This window comes from Saccostrea echinata, unplaced genomic scaffold, assembly GCF_033153115.1.
Source record: "Saccostrea echinata isolate AGI-Se365-2 ecotype Australia unplaced genomic scaffold, CSIRO_AGI_Sech_v1 ptg000002l, whole genome shotgun sequence".
Taxonomy (NCBI): Eukaryota; Metazoa; Mollusca; class Bivalvia; order Ostreida; family Ostreidae; genus Saccostrea; species Saccostrea echinata.
The window spans coordinates 13,306,011-13,324,778 of record NW_026889751.1 but is presented as its reverse complement, the minus strand read 5'-3'; the positions used below and the strand labels follow the sequence as shown (position 1 = coordinate 13,324,778).

Sequence of the window (18,768 nt, the reverse complement as noted above, 5' to 3'; positions counted from 1 at the left end):
AAATGGTTTCTGAAAAAAAAAAATCGGTACAATGTAATCGGTTGAACAATTTTTTTTTACCGTATCCATAGAAACAAAAAGGTACTTTTATTTTAAATGGATTTCTTTTTCTCCAATGGTCTTTCAAACTTCTGGTGTTTAAATATTGCTTGAAACTAAAAATGGGTCATTTATTTCTTAAAATTTGAACTTTTGCAAAACTTTTAGAAATTATTTGTTCTCTGCTTTCAAATCATATATTACATCGCTGGGGTCGAGGGGACATACTTATGCTTTGAAATTGGCTTGCAAAGTAGTGTTTCCAGAATTGTTGTGTTTATGGTTTTGGCGTCTTTCCCTCTTTTTAGAGATGTTTCTGAGTATGAAACGAATCCAAATCTGAAATGAATTTGAAACGAATCTGAATCGGAGGGATCTCGATCCCGATTTAAAAATTAACACATATTATACACTGATTGTATGATTACTGATTTTCCCCTGTGATATATCAATCTGTAACCTGCACGAAAAGTTAAAAGTGTTTGTGCCCCCCCCCCCCATCCTGGAATTAACAAGTCCATGACATAAATCGTATATGGATATTATGTTTGTATATTATATGTAGCAACGGTGAAAAAAAAAGAATTTATGAAGTAAGCTAGTTTGATTTATTTTTCATGGGGGCTGGGGAATGTGTTTAAATGCCAATAGTGAACCAGGGATTCTGTTTAGGACGGGGAGGGGAACATACCAATAAATTCCCAAAGGTAAGATAAGTATTCAGCCAGGTCCGTAGCAAAAGTTTCAAAAAAAATCTGACAAGCAAAAAAAAAAGTCCTTAACTGTCCAAAATTTCGACCTAACAGCAACAAAAAGTCGAGGTGGGGGTGGGGTGGGGGGGTTACTACCAGTTTCTAAATGAAAATTTACTATAGAAAAATACTTTACTCAGAAAAAGGTGGAAGGCAGCCCCCTGACCCCCCCCCCCCCCAACGTTCTACGGGTTTGTCAGCCTTTTACTTTTACTCCGACTCGGAATTTTTTTTGACAAAAATCCCAACTCTCTCCAGCCGTGAAAAACACGTTGATAGATCTGTGTGTGTGTGGGGGGGGGGGGAGGAGGGGGGTATTGATGGGCTTTCGAATTCTCCTCAACCAGCTTACGTCCGTGTTTCTCAAAGTGGAGGGATGGCAAGTTTATTTCTTATATACTTACTATATTATATACAATTTAATAACTCTGAAAAATCTGAAATGCTTTTTTTCACATTACCCAACTTGATCGCTACTAAACTGACCAAGTTCAAGTCGTCAAAATCAATAGCATTACATGAGGCCAGTTGTAACTGGGTGAGACATGGAGGCCAGTAACCCCCCCCCTTTTTTTGTTATACTTTGCCTCTATATACATGTACTACATAACATAATCAAATCAAAATCATGGTTATGTCCCTCATTAAATAAGTCTGAAGTCCTTATTAGGCTCGTTAAGATTTTTTTCTTTGCTTCAGTCGCGTCCCATCCTCGTATTCTATATATATTATTTACTACATGTAGTACTGTAATAAACATACGAAAAAATATCTGTTTTGTATTACATTTAAGTGTATTTTTCAACTAACTAGAAATTCGTTCCTTGAGAGAACTGTGTTAAATATTGCAAGAAAATAAAGACAGGAGGAGACAGGTTAAAATCATTGAGATGTTGGAGAGAAATCATTTTTTTACTACCCATTTTAACAAGCTACATTCATTGTCGCCCGCGTGGCGTAGTGGTAGAGCGTTTGCTTTAGAGTCGCCGGGTAAGGAGTTGATCCTTACATCGTGGGCTCGAATCCCACTGCTGGACGTGGAGACCGGTTCTTCGGATGAGACCGTATAAACCGAGGTCCCGTGTCGCAGAAGGTGCCAGCAAGAAAAAGATCCCTCACTGCTCAATGGCCCTGAGCGCCGAGCATAGGTCAAAATTTGCAGCTCTCCACCGGCAAGTGGTGGCGTCTCCATATGAGTGAAAAATTCTCGAGAGGGACGTTAAACAACAAACAAACAAAACAAACAAACAAGCTACATTCTTCGCAATCAAGGGACTTTCTGAGAAATGAAAGAAAATGTGTGTACTAGAAACTTGTAGATACAATGAAAATCGCAGTAAACTTTCGAGAAAAAAAAAGGTATGCGGTGGTCATGGGGTTGCTGAAAAAGTAATTTATCCGACATAGTTTTTAATTACCTATAAATATATAAAACGACTCATATATAGACATTTAAACAGACTTTTTTAAAATAGGGCACAGAACACGATTCTCGCAAGGAACGATAAAGTAAGTAGCTGAATAATATAACAATAATACTTTACGAGAAAGTTTAATTTTCCCTTGAATTGAGTGGGTACCTGTTCTGTTATTCAGTCTATATAATTTGACTTGTCCGTCAGGCGTCTTATAACACCCCCATTCAAATGACAAAAATCTAAATACCATCCACTGATTTTTTTTTCATTGTTGCTACAAGGCATTTTTTTAAATGTCATATCAAACATAGTTACTTGTATTTCGCTCAAGTGATTATGAACTAGTTAAATTCAAAAGGGGGAGAAAGCTCAAACACTTTTCAAATTTAAAATCCCCAGAGCCCTCTGTTATCGTACAGGTGAAATATCAATCACTGAAAAATATCAATAATCTTGTGCTATCATTTTTCATTGTATAATTTAGAAAATTTCTAGTTCTGACATTTTTTTCAGTTTTCAAATCGGGATCGAGATCCCTCCGATTCAGATTCGTTTCAGATTCAGATTCGATTCATATGAAGAAGGATAAAACATACGCTCAAATAGGACCTTAGGTCACCAGCTCAGTTCACAACTATCAAACCTGTTTACTCCGCGACAAAATGTAGTGCATTGCAACCGTAAAGTGAAAATAGAATAAATCGCACCACTGTGAAGCCTTTACAGTGTAAAACAACAAACAGAAAATCTATTTTTGTCAAAGGAATAATCATCTGATATGAGGAAAGATACGGGGGGGGGGGGGAGCAACGTTGACTGCAATATTATAAAATATAAAGTTATACAGCAATGGATTACGTAGGGTGACCTGTGGTCTCCCTAATGATATTATTATTCCATGTAAGGCAACAGTATCTATTTAACACAGTACCTAACCTCTGATCCCCTTATTAATATATCAGAGTAGGCGACCTCCTGTCTCTGCATTCGCAGATCTAACAGGCAGGGGGAGGAGGTACATTGTAGGTCTTGCCCCCCACCCCGCTCGGACTCTTCACTGATCCTTAAAGATAATGGAATAATTATTTATTGTTTAATAAATTATATTAGGTGTCCTCTGGTCTCCCTTTTGAAGTCATACCTCAATAGGCGACCTTATCAGTTTAATACTTTAGTAAACATCTGGTTAATATTAATCTTACAGAGTAGATGTACGCCCTGTCATGCGAGGATGGAGGCTGAAGTTCTCCTCCCCCTTTCCCTGGAATTTACACTTATCAAATTCATAAACGAATCAAAACTTCTAGTATATTTTCCAAAATAATAAACTTAAAAAAACATGGACCCATTGTCAATTGCTTCTGGGATACATATACTGTATATGAAGCAAATGTTGTCTAATATCATCCCCCATCCAATTACATAAATGTAGAGAATTAATTTGGAGAAATTGTGAAATTGTTTGCTTGTAAAAAGATCAGGGTCTCAATTTTTGTTTGGAGTGGATTTGAAAAATAATTCTTCACATGCCACATTTTTTTAAAATAATTTTCTCCTTATAACTTCAAGTGACCTCATGTTTTCCTAATAATGAACAATATAATATTACCTCTGGTCTACTGATTCATATACCACTTCGTCTGACCTCTGATATCCTTATTGATGTACAATATAAGACAACCTCATGTTTCCATATTCTTTTTGTGGGGAGCAGAGGTAACTTAAATTTTATGTGAATACGGATAGGCCCCCTTATATTTCATCATTAGGGGGACCAGAGATCACATTGTATAGTACATCAAAAGAAAGACAAGAGGTCCCCTTATATCCTACATCTATAGGGAGACCAGAGGTCCCCTTATATCCTACATCTATAAGGAGACCAGAAGACACCTTATATTGTACATCAATAGGGAGACCAGAGGTCCCCTTATATCCTATATTAATAGGGAGATCAGAGGTCCCCTTATATCCTACATCTTCAGGGAGACCAGAGGACACCCTATATTGTTCATCATTTGCAGACCACTGATCACATAAGGCTGTGTATAATATGATTACGGAGACCAGAGGTCCCCATATTGTGTACTTCATTAAGGTGACCAGAGGTCCCATTATATTGTACATCAATAGGGAGACCAGAGGTCACCTTATATTGTACATTATTATGAAGACTAAAGGTCCACTTATATCCTACATCAATAGGGAGACCAAAGGTCCCCTTATATCCTACATCTATAGGGAGACAAGAAGCCACCTTACATTGTACATCAATGGGGAGACCAGAGGTCACCTTATATTGTACATCAGTAGGGAGACCAGAAGTTCCCTTATATCCTGCATTAGAAGGGAGATCAGAAGATACCTTATATTGTATATCAATAGGGAAACCAGAGATCACTTATATTGTACATCAATAGGGAGAGCAAAGGTCCCCTTATATCCTACATCAGTAGGGAGACCACAGGACACCTTATATTGTACATCAATAGGGAAACCAGAGTACACCTTCTATTTTACATCAATAGGGAGATCAGAGGTCACCTTATATTTTACATAAGTAGGGAGACCAGAGGTCACATTATATTGTGTATGAGTACAGTATAATATGTGTATAATATGAATACGGAGACCAGAGGTCCCCATATTGTGTACTTCATTAGGGTGACCAGAGGTCCCCTTATATTGTACATCAATAGGGAGACCAGAGGACAACTTATATTGTGCATCAATAGGGAAACCGGAGGTCTCCTTATATTTTACATCAATAGGGAGACCAGAGGTCACCTTATATTGTACATTAGTAGGGAGACTAGAAGACACCTTTTATTGTACATCAATAGGGAAATCAGAGATCACTTATATTGTACATCAATAGGGAGAGCAAAGGTCCCCTTATATCCTACATTAGTTGGGAGACCAGAGGACACCTTATATTGTGCATCAATAGGGAAACCAGAGGACACCTTCTATTTTACATCAATAGGGAGACCAGAGGTCACCTTATGTTGTATATTAGTAGGGAGACCATAAGTTACATTATATTGTGCATGAATACGGAGACCTGGGGTCCCCTTATTTTGATAATCATTGGGGAGACCATATTTTACATAAAAGTGTTAATGAATAAGGAGACCGGAGGTCATCTTATGGTGTACATTATTCAAGAGATCAGAGATCACATAAAGTTGTGTATGAATTTGAAGACTTGAGAACATCTTATATTTTTCATCATTTACAGACCACTGATCACATAAGGCTGTGTATAATATGAATATGGAGACCAGAGGTCCCCTTATGTTGTACTTTATTAGGGTGACCAGAGGTCCCCTTATATTGTACATCCTTGGGAGACAAGAACTCACCTTATATTTTACATTAATAGGGAATTCAGAGGTCACCTAATATTGTACATCAATAGGGAGACCAGAGGTCACCTTATATTGTACATTAATAGGGAGACCTGATGTCAAATTATATTATACATCAATAGGGACACTAGAGGCCACCTTATATTGTACAGTCAGCATTTGACTTAATGATACATTTTATTTTCTGACAAGGTCATTGTATCGACCATAGAACTTATAAAATGATGACTTTAAACGAGACTGCTGGTATTCTTGCTTCATCAACTTCTTTGTCAAAAACTTACCTCGTCTTAAGGACCCTCTATACACCAGTGCAAAATGTTTTTTTGGACATTGAGAAAATTATATTGTATATAGGTGTAAATTTTGAGCTTACCTATATAATTTTCAATATATGTTACGTGACATTTACCCCCAAGAAAAATGTTCAAAGACAACAAAGTATCAATGAACAGAAATCACTGTCATTTACTTCAGTGGATTAAATACATGTAAATAAAGTGTTCAGTTACTTTCTCTCGGCCTTTCAAATTGTTCAGAATGCTTGAATTGATTATAAATTGAGAAATAAACAGTAGATTTAATTTTTTTTGAAATCAGATCTAAGGGCAGATCACTCTAACTGCAGAAAAATACCACAGAATCAGAACTCTTTAGTGTGCAGTGTAGAGAGGGTTCTTAAAAATTGTTCATACGTAGAACATGCTCTTCCCTATTGAATCAACTGAGAGATAGCATTAGGGAGACCAGAGAACAACATATAAAGTACATAAATAGGGAAACAAGATGTTCAATATAAGGTGATCTCTGGTCTCCCTATTGATGTACAATACACAATATAAGGTGATCTTTGGTCTCCCTTATTATGTACAATATAAGGTGACCTCTGGTCTCCCTAATAATATACAATATAAGGTGTCCTATGGTCTCTGTATTGATGTACAAAATAAGTGACCTCTGGTCTCCCTAATGATATACAATATAAGATTACCTCTGGTCTCCCTAATTATGTACAATATAAGGTGTCCTTTTGTGTCCGTATTGATGTACAATATAAGGTGACCTCTGGTCTCCCTATCGATGTACAAAATAAGTGACCTCTGGTCTCCCTAATTATGTATAATATAAGAAGACCTCTGGTCTCCCTATTGATGTACTATAAAAGGTGACCTCTGGTCTCCCTATTGATTTACAATATAAGGTGGCCTCTGGTCTCCGTTTTGATGTGCAACAGAGGGTGACCTCGGGGCTCCCTATTGATGTATAAGGTGACCTTTAGTCTTCGTTTTGATATGAAACATTAGTTTACCACTGGTCTCCACATTGGTGGTATCTGGTGCCTGTTTTGCACACTCTTGTCTCTTTATTGATATACAATACCTGATGACCTCCGGTCTCCGCATTGATATGGCACATTATTTTATCATTCCATATGCAAGATATTGCTCAAAGCAGGCTTATGACAATAAATTTGATTTGACCAGGGATGATCCCTCCTATGCATCTGATCTCATCTCTGGTATTGAATGATCTGTGTTTTATACTCTATTCATTTGTTAATAGGATTTTTGAGATCAATCTCTGTTTGGTATCTCAACCTTTTTATTTCAATTGTTCACTATATGTTTGTAGTTGAAAATCAGTTAATTTGAAAACAAATTCAGGATATTAAAACTAAATTTGGACTTAATTTTATTCTCTTTAAAGTTCTTAAAGTCTGTGGATTTTCCTTTTTTCTATAGGAACAGAGGTAACCTTTATTTGTATTATGATATAAAATAACCTTTATTTGTGTTATGATGAAATAACTGGTGTACTCTGTTAACTTCAAATCTGTGTCGAAGCACCTTTAAATGTAAGATAGGAGAAATTATAGAGTGAAAGAAATAATTAACCTTTTTAAAGAAGCTTATTTTCATACTTTTTGCGTTTATTTTTTTCCGTTGTCTTTTAGTTAAGCAGAGTTAAGTATCGTAGATGACTGATGATAATACTGAATCATAGACCTGAATTGAACACTTTAGGTCTATGACTGAACGAATGAAGAAAAAGTCTCATTTTCCCTGTGTGCAATTTTTAACACAGTAACAAATACATTGGTTCTCAAACTGCTGATAATAATACATGTATTGTTGATAAAGTTAAGCAGTGAAACATTTGTGAAAGGGGGGGGGGGGGACGTCCGACACCGAGCCTTAATTATGACATCAACTTGTTGTCATATTTTAATGTTTAAAACATTACCTTCACGTCTCTGCTAATCTATTAGAAAGATCTATATAAAGTTATTAATATAATTGTATTGGAGTAAGACAGAGAAAACTGTTTTTTTAAAAATAAAATTCAATCAAAATATAGGGTGACCTGAGGTCACCATATTCATACAGATAAATTTACTTTTGTGCCTTTCATGCCTGAAGAGTTCATATAATGTTTTATTACTACACAAAATGACGAACTATTTGCGGGTGACCCGAGGTCCTAGTTGAGCGTACGTTTTATCCTCCTGCGATTCATATTCAGAAACATCTCTTTTAAGACCTACTCGATTCAAATAATCACCAAATGGCTGGTAGAACCTATCAATAACATAAATTTTAGAACTTTCTCATACGCTCTTTGCAAAAAGGATGGCTCCATATATGAAATACTGGGCAAACAAATTATCAAATCACTAAAAATTTTAAAATTCCTGAGCAAACACTTGACGCTGCGCCGAGAGAGGGTGTCGAGACATTGCATATGGAGAAATGGTGTTCATTCTGCCCATTTGCATATCGTCCATATTGGAACTATAATGGCGGTCGATTTCATAAAGGTTTATATAGAGAAAGTACAAAATATCGCAAATTTTTATATCCTAACTATTTCGGATAAAGTTCTTCCGCCGATGGTTTGATTCTTCTTAATATCTTCTACCGGAAATGACAAGATTGTTGATACTAAAATGAAAGTTGCGACCGCCTTTTTGATATGAAAATTCGAAGCGAGAGTATATTGTTTTAATGAAGGAAAGAGTACAGAATTGGTGTTTTTATCATTTTTGATGATGAAATGTAAGTGTTTATTGCAAGTTGACAGAGTTCTTCCGCCGATTAAGAAGTACAGGAGAGAGCCTATTTTTATAAATTACATATGATTTACCATTTCATGAGGATTAACGACCGCCTTTTTAATTTGAAAACGGCAATTTCTTGCATCAGTGTGACCTACTTAATAACAGAAAAAAACGGTATCCTGAGTGGTCAGCTGTTAATCACACAAAATAAAATTCTACCCATATAACTATGACGGAGGCTTGAAAAAAAAAACGAAACAGGCTGCAGGTTCAAACATAAAAATTTTAAGAAATGGAATTTCGAGTATATGCAGTGTCTTATGAATATTAATGAGAAATAAATCACGTGGAAGCATTCTCATGAATAGATTGCACACCATTTCTCCATATGGAGACTTACAATTTTTTAAGTGACTTATTTTTCAATTTCCAATTTACCATTTTTTTTTTAACAAATTCGACAATTCTTGAGTCGAAAACACTCATTTCAATTAAAAGATCAGTTCACTTTCATATAAACTTTTTGCGACAATATTGTTGATATGACTCAGGCATTGACAAAAGAGGAGAAAGAAAGAGGGGGAAATTTGGCGGTGTGAGATTTCCCCTCAGGGGGAAATCCTACTCTAGAGTACAGATTCTGGGGGTAAAGCTGGCTGTGGGGGAAATCCTACTCTACAACATCGGTACTTTAAAATGCTAAAAATGTATTTTGAGGCTGATTCGATGCTTTGGATCAATTTAACTTGTAAACTCATGTGACGGTACATATCTTCGTTTTGTACATGTAGTCGTCCGTGACAATATGCACCTATCCTCACTGCACATTTTGTGGTACATTGACATATATTGTCGCTGGCTGAAAACTTTTGTACCGTTTGAATACCTGGGGGAACTAGCTCTGTAGCATGCCACTCAGCTTTCTACGGGTTGCTATATCTGATGGAAAAGAGAAACAAATTCCTTAAGATTATATATTAAAATCAAATCTTTATTCGAAGTTTAACTCGATAAAGTCTTCACTTTTAATCTAGCATACATGTCGTCGCTGATGACATTATGTGCCTACCCTCACTGCACATATTGTGGCCCCACAGTTAGGTTTTCTTGAGGATATCTTTCATAGTCTTATGAATTTACTTGATATGTATATCGCACAAAAGTCTCGTAGGCTTTTTCATGGATCGCGATTGTGACGGTACATATTGTCGTCCTGTACATATTATCGTAATGAATGAAATAATGAAGATAACGAACAGTATTCAATCTCAAAAGTCCAATGAAATGATACAAATTTGTAGCAGAGCAAACACGGATCTCAAAAATTAGAGGTAGGATCAGGTGCCATGGAGGAGTAAGCATCCCCTGCCGACCTTTCACACCCGCCGTGTGCTCCTTGTCATGATCGGAAACAAAAACCGGAAAAATCCCTAGACAGTTCAGTGTATAAATAATGGCCTAACAATTAGTATGAAAAACGTCAGTCAGCATTTGACTCAATGATAGGTTGTATGTGTTGACAAGGTCATTGTATCGACCGAAAAAACTTGCGAAAAGATTCTTTCAAACGAGTCTGTCGATATCCTTGTTTCGTCAACTTGTTTGCCAATAGCTTGCCTTGTTTTATAAATTGTTCATACGTAGAGCATGCTCTTGCGTATCGAATCAACTGAGAGAAATAAACCCCATATGCAGGTGATAAGGGTATATTGCTACTTATGTAAGGGAAGTTGACGATTGAAAAGTTGAAGCCATCACGTTTATCATAAAGCTTGGTTGTAAGGTTACCATTAACGTCTTTTTCTAGCAAAATATCTAAATATGAAACAGATGTGTCAGAATCTGTGGTATCTTTTATTTCAAGCTCACTAGGATATATCGAGTCGACATATGAATGAAAGTAACTATTGTTAATTGATAATACGTCGTCGATATATCGAAAAGTAGAGTTGAAGGCCACAGCAAGAGTTTTCTTCTTCTCATGTAAAAGATTTTGAATAAATTCTGCGTCATATGAATACAAAATTAGGTCTGCTAATAAGGGGGCACAATTGGTACCCATGGGAATTTCAACAGATTGTGCAATATTTGTCTACCTTCACTGCACATATTGATATTGTCGCCCCACTGTTTGAGTAACAGTTATTTGGATGATGATGATGTTCAAAATGATGATAATGACGATGATATCGAAAAAAATATATTCAATTTTTCTTAAAATCGCTTATTAGATTTTTCAATTTCAAAAGGATATGTAATTATCACTATTATATTAAAATACAAGTAATATTTTGAAGGGAACAGTACAAATAATATAATTAATATAAATTCACAAATAACATGATAAAATATATACTCGGAAACTCTCTCTTTCTCTTACTGAAACTTCAATCAAACACATCTCTCTATTATAAACTAGAGGTACTGTGAGCACTGAGCTCACTAAATGATCCCCCCCCCCCCGCCTCCTATATGATTATAATGTCAAAGTCCATGTTTTGCTCTGGGAGACCCGAAATAAGTGTCAGATCAAAAAAGTAAACTAGGAGGTGCACAATGGCATTATGTAATAAAGAATCTGAGAATGTATCATTAACTTTTATTCAGTGGTGTAAGAGGAGTTGCGGATAAGAGATGGATACCCTTCAATATTATAGAAAGAATGGCATTGTCCATGTTTTGCTATGGGATATCCTAAATATGTTTCCGATCAAAATGTTTGTTTGTTTGTTGTTTAACGTCCCACTCGAGAATTTTTCACTTCTATGGAGACGCCACCACTTGCCGGTGGAGAGCTGCAAATTTTGACCTATACTCGGCACTCAGGACCATTGAGCAGAGAGGGATCTTTTTCGTGCCAGCACCTACTGCGACACGGGACCTCGGTTTATACGGTCTCATTCGAAGGACCGGTCTCCACGTCCCACAGTGGGATTCGAACCCGCGACGTAGGGATCAACTCCTTACTCCGCGACTCTAGAGCAGACGCTCTAACCACTGCGCCACGCGGGCTAATATTATTTGTTGTTGTCAACACCAGTGCTTTTTTATCTTCTTTTCGGAAAGTTCCTACAGTGTATGCTGTCATACATACCTTGAAGAAAATAAATTTAAAAAGTTCCAGTTATGGGCCAAAAATTTATACCCCCCCCCCTTTTATCAAAACCTAATTTACATAATTAATTAAATTCTGTTATTTCAGACTGGTAATGAATTAAGTAAAGGAAATACCTATAAGAGACTCATAGGTCACATGGTCACCTGAGCATTTTATGCTCGATTTGACGAATACATGTACTGTGTAAATTATAGAATTATTTTGACTTTTTCCTTGGTAAGCCCAATATGAAGGAGTGGGCATTTATAGGCAAACACCTTAGTGCGATATTACTGTCTCATGACAGCATCTAATTATTGGTGATGTGATTGTTCATATGCTCTCCACACCCCTGGCTATGGGGAGGGTACCGATTGGATCAGTCATTGTGGTGTATGGACTATTCAGCGACGAGAGACCACAGCAGGGACGTAGAACAATGCTGCTGACAGAAAAGGGGGCCCAACTATTCAGCTGACAAGGGATTGGGATGGGAGGGGGGATGCAGGTCCCACTATTCAGTCGACCAGGGAATTGGGCAGAGAGGGGGAGGGGGTGATCCAGGCAGTAAGAACCTCATGGCTAAATGAAGAGATTCCCAGACCCCCATCTTGATATTATTGATGAGATGCGCAACAAGGTACTTCCATGTTTCATCAAAGGGATTGAGGATGTGTGGGATGTTAAGACCAACTCCATTAAACCCGCAATCATATACTAAACTGTTTGTTCATGCATTCAGTGTTTTCCCTGACACAGAGTTGATAGAGTTGATTGCTTTGGATGAAAATTACATTAATCATTGTTCATTTCTTTGAAGAAATTCCCGACACTCTAAACACAACAACTGTTGATTAGTTCATGTCTGAATATCTGAATAAAATATAGTGTGTTATAAAGGTCATGAATTTTATTTACCACAGACCTACCTAGTCTTATTTTTTTATGCCCCCGGATCGAAAGATCCCGGGGGTATGTTGTTTTTGTCCTGTCTGTCTGTTTGTCTGTTTATCTGTTTGTCTGTTGTCAACTTTAACCTTGCCCATAACTTTTGATTGGTTGGAGCTATGACTTTCATATTTCACACGTGTATTCCTTGTGACAAGACCTTTCTTTGGGTACCATCAAATTTGACCTTTTGACCTTGGAGTTTGACCCACTTTTGCAAAATTTTATGAGACTTTAACCTTGGCCATAACTTTTGAACGGTTAGAGCTAGGGCTTTCATACTTCACATATGTAATCCTTGTGACAAGACCTTTCTTTGGATACCAACCACTTTGACCTTTTGACCTTGACCTAGGAGTTTGACCTACTTTTGAAAAACTTTAACCTTGGCCATAACTTTAGAATGTTTGATGCTAGGGCTTTCATACCTCACATATGTAATCCTTGTGCCATCACCTTCCTTTGGATACCGACCACTTTGACCTTGACATAAGAGTTTGACCTACTTTCGAAAAACTTTAACCTTCTCCATAACTTTTCAATGGTTGGTGCTAGGGCTTTCATGGTTCACATATGTAATACTTGTGACAAGACCTTCCTTTGGATACCAACAACTTTGACCTTGACCTTGACGTTTTACTTACTTTTAAAAAACTTTAACCTTCGCCATAACTTTTTAACAGTTGCAGCTAGGGCTTTCAAATTTCACAGGTATATTCCTTGAGACAAGACCTTTCTTTGGGTACCAACATTTTTTTTTATCTTTTGGCCTGGATTTTGACTTGCATTTGAGAAACTTTAACCTTCGCCATAAGCTGCCATACGGGGGCATCAGTGTTTCACAAACACATCTTGTTTACTATGAATTAAGAATATATTGTTTCTTTTCAGTGATTAATATTATTGTTTAACTTTTGATAAAGGAGTTCTGCATTAGAGAGGGCGAACAAGCCAGACAATTTGTGAAAAATTGATGTCGCTGTAATCCACCTGCACTTATATTAGCCAGCTATAGATAATGTAGGTCATGGACATGGAGACCATTAAGTTCAAGTTCACTTTATTCACCCAAAACAAAATATTGGTACTAAAATGGCACTAAAATCAGGTCACGGTCATTCGAAAGACATAACCCTGTGGTGTCAGAGAGAGAGAGAGAGAGAGAGAAACTCCACACTCTAAAGAGGTCTAATCCCATGGTATTTTTAAGTCGTTAAAGTGCTCTGCCCTTGGATCTCAATGAATTGAAGTCTACACTGAATAACTCTATTTTTTCTATTTTTATCATTTTAGTAAGCATTTGAAACATTTTATTAAAGAAAGATAAATTAATTACTGAATGCTTTATTTCCTTGTATTTCCTCCACTTATCTTGTTCTCTTTTTGAAAATTTTCCTGTCTTTAGCTAAATCAAAACTTCAGAGAGATATTAACCTGGGTCTATCTTATGATTGTCTTTAGTCAAAACTTGAAAAAGGGTAGATTTAAAGCTTTGTCTTATTACTGTTTTAGGTCAGAAGTTCAGATATATTAAGGGTTTATCATGTTGTAAATTTTGAATTTACCCGGGAGGTTAGATGTCATAATATAAGGTCGGACGATTCCTTTAGCACGTTTTGCAAGTCAACGATTCTTTTCATCATTTTAATTATAAAGGCATCTAAATTGAACTAACAAAATTCCAGTTATTTGGTGATTTATCAAAGATAGCAGAAAAGTGTACTGATACCTATTTAGCTATCAGAAAACGCGAAACACACCTCTTACATAAATTACTTACATATCACTTAAAGGAATACATAAGTCAATATTAAGTGAAAGGAGGATCTAGTTTTCTCCCCTTTTATAAAAGCCTCATAATCTGTATTACATACAGGTGTTTACAATTTAAGCCTTTTTAACACCGCTTTGTTTGATTTATCGTTTTAATAATGACCAAAGTGTGTTTCATTGAGATAGTGTTTTTGTGAGAGTGTTAAAAGTAGACCAGTCCAAATTAAGTTATCAAATTTTATCAGCATATCTGCTTCTCTTGTTAAAGAATTAAAGTGCTTTCTTTAATAGTAACTTCTTGTTAATGAGTATGTTGATTTTGAAAATTGAAAAAGACCCAACTGAACTTATTTTCAAATCCTCAAGTGGTTTTCATTTGGAAATGAGATGTTATTACGTTTTTACGTACAATAACTCTAAGTAAACTGTTAGGTGATTAACTTGTACACATTTTCTGACATGAAAGTGATAAACAAATTATCATGAATATTTCTGCTCTGCTACAGTTGTTAAGTACATGTACTAATCAAATGTCTTTCTAACATGTATTCATGTGGTGTTTATAGTGAGTAAGTAACAAACTGAGACTTAGTGCATGGGAGTGTAGATAATCTAACATTATGTGGTGTTTATATTGAGCGAATTAATCAAGTCATGTTAGATTATGAACACTTCCACTAAGTCTTAGTGGGTGTGTCCATAATTTAACATGACTTTATGTAGTCTTCATAGTGAATGGGTGACATACTGAGACTTAGTGAGGGTGTCCATAATTTAACATGACTTTATGTAGTCTTCATAGTGAATGGGTGACATACTGAGACTTAGTGGGGGTGTCCATAATTTAACATGTCTTTATATAGTATTAGTAAATGGGTGACATACTGAGACTTAGTGGAGGTATCCATACTCAAACATGACTTTGTGTAGTTGTAAAGTGAATGGGTTACATACTTAGACTTAATGGGGGTGTCCATAATCCTAAAGGACTTTATGTGGTGATTGGTTGACATACTGAGACTTAGTGGAGGTACCCATACTCAAACATGTCTTTATGTGGTGTTTATAGTCATTGGATGACATACTGAGACTTATCGGAGGTGTCCATAATCTAACTTTTCTTTGTGTGGTGTTTATATTGAGTGGTTGACGTACTGAAACTTATTGGAGGTGTCCGTAATCTAACATGTCTTTGTGTGGTGTTTATATTGAGTGGTTGACGTACTGAGACTTAGTGGAGGGGTCCATAATCTAACATGTCTTTGTGTGGTGTTTATATTGAGTGGTTGACATACTGAGACTTAGTGGAGGTATGTATCCATAATCCAACATGTCTTTGTATGGTGTTTATTGTGAGTGGTTGACATACTGAGACTTAGTGTAGATGTCCGTAACCCATATGTGTCTGTGTGTCAACGTCGAGAGGACACATGTTGATTGATTCAATTGACATGTAACACTTTGATGTTGTTGTTCTACTGTACATCTACATTTGCTGTTGTTACTTGTTCTACATAGAATACATAATACTTTGTTGTACATTTTTATTGTGGAGATCATATAATGGGTAGGGTTTAAATCCTGTTCCAAAGATCTATGTCTTTCTTTGATTTATATTTGGAAAAAAATCAAAATTTGTATATGATGGATGTTTTTAGCACATTTCTGAGTAATGGCCGGTCTAATCACGCTTTGACAATATAAGTGGACAATAATTACTTCCCTTAATTTTGGTTTTTTCATAAAAGCATTACAGAGACCAAATCCAATATACAAATACGAATACGAAGATTCAAATATACACCATTCAACTCGTTGGATAAAGCAAATATCAAACCACACAATATAGATATCCTCTATTTATTACATTCTTAGTAATAAATAGAGTTTTTTTTTTGCATATGCGATAATCCTGACGTCACAATAGCTGTATCAGCTTCAGGGCTGATACGGATCCCGAAGGGCTGATATGTATCTTCAGAGCTGATACGGATTTATATCACACCCCTAGTAGATTAAACATTAAAAAAACAGTACTTGTGATCAAACACCTATTCATTTTATTCATATTCTCTAATTTTAAATTACTGTTCTTTGATATAATAAGCTACATTTCAGTAGTATGTGCATGATTATTTATTTGTAATTTTCTCAAGCTGACGTGTGCTGTATTTTATTACTAAGTATGTAATAAGCATTATAAAACATACCCTTTTCCACATAAAATCCTGGATCAGCCCTCGCCAATATCAGCCCTTGGACCTTCAACCTCTGGCTGATATTGGTGTCTCGGGCTGATACAGGATGCGATATGGGAAAGGGTATGTATTACATGTATTTTTATATATATCTTTCATTTCTGATTTGAATATTGTGTGGAAAATATAAGATTAAAAATGATCTAGCTAAAGTAAAAAAAAATAATCTTAAACATATACTAACAACTATGATTAATACAAAAAAAAAATTCTGGAACTTGCGGGGCTTGAACCGGAGACCCCAAACACGAAAACAGTTCAGGGTATACCATTAGGCTACACACTTTATAGAAAAATTCTGTGTCTTTTGTGTATATATAGCCTCATGTTAGAGTCTTTCTGAAAATATGATAACTGAAGTAAAAATTTACTTTTTTTAATATGAAGGCCAAGTTAAACTAAAAAGATTTTGATTTAATAGTATACTATGATATCAAAAGAACGTATCTCATTCAAGATTTCTCTGGTACAAGTTGGTGCAAATACACAAACCTGTATTTTTCGATGCCCACTTATGTTGAAATATTTCTGCCCCCCTCCCCCTTCCACTTGTCAGATAATTATGTCGACTTGTCAGATCTCTTTGTTGTCTTGTCGGATAATTATGTCGACTTCTCAGATCTTTTTGTTAACTTGTCACTTATTCACGTATTTAAAAAATCAACAAGAAAATGGTTCCATGCCCAGTTTAGACCATCAGTTGACAACATATTTTCTGACAAGTCGACATAAGTATCTGCCAAGTCAACATAAAGATCTGACAAGTCAACATAAAGATCTGACAAGTCGATATATTATCTTACAAGTCAACATAATTTTCTGACAAGTCGACAATTCAACGTCATTATCTGACAAGATTACGTAACATCTGACAGGCCGACTTGTCAAAAAATTATGTCGACTTGTCAGATAATGATGTCGACTTGCCAGAAAAATATATTTTCTTGTCAAAAAATTATATCGACTTGTCAGATATTATGATGACAAGTAGATGTCATTACATGTAGTGGCTTTAACATGCTGTAAAAACTAGATACCGAGTTCCATGGAAGCGTAAAGGTCTCTACACTTGTTGTGAGTACATTGTCTTACTTTTTATTGTCTTATCAACATATAATCTGTTATGACTTCTTATTTTCATCTATAGGTTGTTTTGTATCTGGGTATTTTCATATAATTTAAAGCGTCTTTTCTGTGTGATGGATTTTATTGCTAAAAGTTATATCGACTTGAAAAAATATCGATATGAAAAATATTGATTTAAGCATATCGCTGTGGTTAGCTCGACACATACAATAAAAATATATGCATAAGAGTTAAATTGATAAAAACTTGCTAGAATTTCTAGGGGAAAAGTTTAAAAATTTTATTCTCCAACTAACTTCGCGGGAATTTTAATGAAACGTCACTTCTCTCAGATTTATTGACGACACATGCACAATGTCACGGTGTCATGTGTAAAGTGTTAAATATTTGTTGTATGGTTATAGAGAAAAACAAATTAAAGAAGAAGGGGTAAGAGGGAGATGATCAGTTAGATTGTTCCCATTGAAGCAAATATAAATTATAATCAAATCATTCTGATTAATAAGAAATGAAATCTACTAGTATATGCATGTCTAGTAATAATTTAATATTTTTTCTTATAAATAAATAAAAATCATCAAACTCTCTTTGAAATAAAAATTATATGCTAGCAAAGTATGCATAACAAATATGCTGTGACTAAAATAATTAAGCACAGCTCCCCCCCCCCTTTCCCATCGTATCAATGTTCCATTCATAAATACATTTAGTACTTGTCCTATTTGTAGATGAAGCCAAAGTAGAAAGTAAAATATTATAAAAGTGAAATCACTCTGTAAATACTTGATGTTTACCACTCTGTGGTAAACATGATATGTGCCACATAGTCGTGAATCTCCTCAAAAAAAAAATTAAGCAGTGAATCATGATAGAGTAAATATATAAGATAAAAATTGACTATCAGCACATCAGATCTACATGTAACTTCCAATTACTTAAAATAATTTAAAATAATCTGTGCTTCATTG

At 35.6% G+C, this 18,768-nt stretch overlaps 1 protein-coding gene across 1 annotated transcript in view; it reads left to right on the top strand.

Annotated features, from left to right (window-relative positions):
- Positions 1–18,768, top strand: part of LOC133173165 (large ribosomal subunit protein uL4-like) — a 389,882-nt gene continuing 371,114 nt past the window's right edge. Inside the window, exon 1 of the mRNA XM_061308124.1 lies at positions 1–5. Coding sequence (XP_061164108.1) covers positions 3–5 — 3 coding nt within the window. The 5' untranslated portion in view covers positions 1–2. The remainder of the gene's footprint in view (positions 6–18,768) is intronic.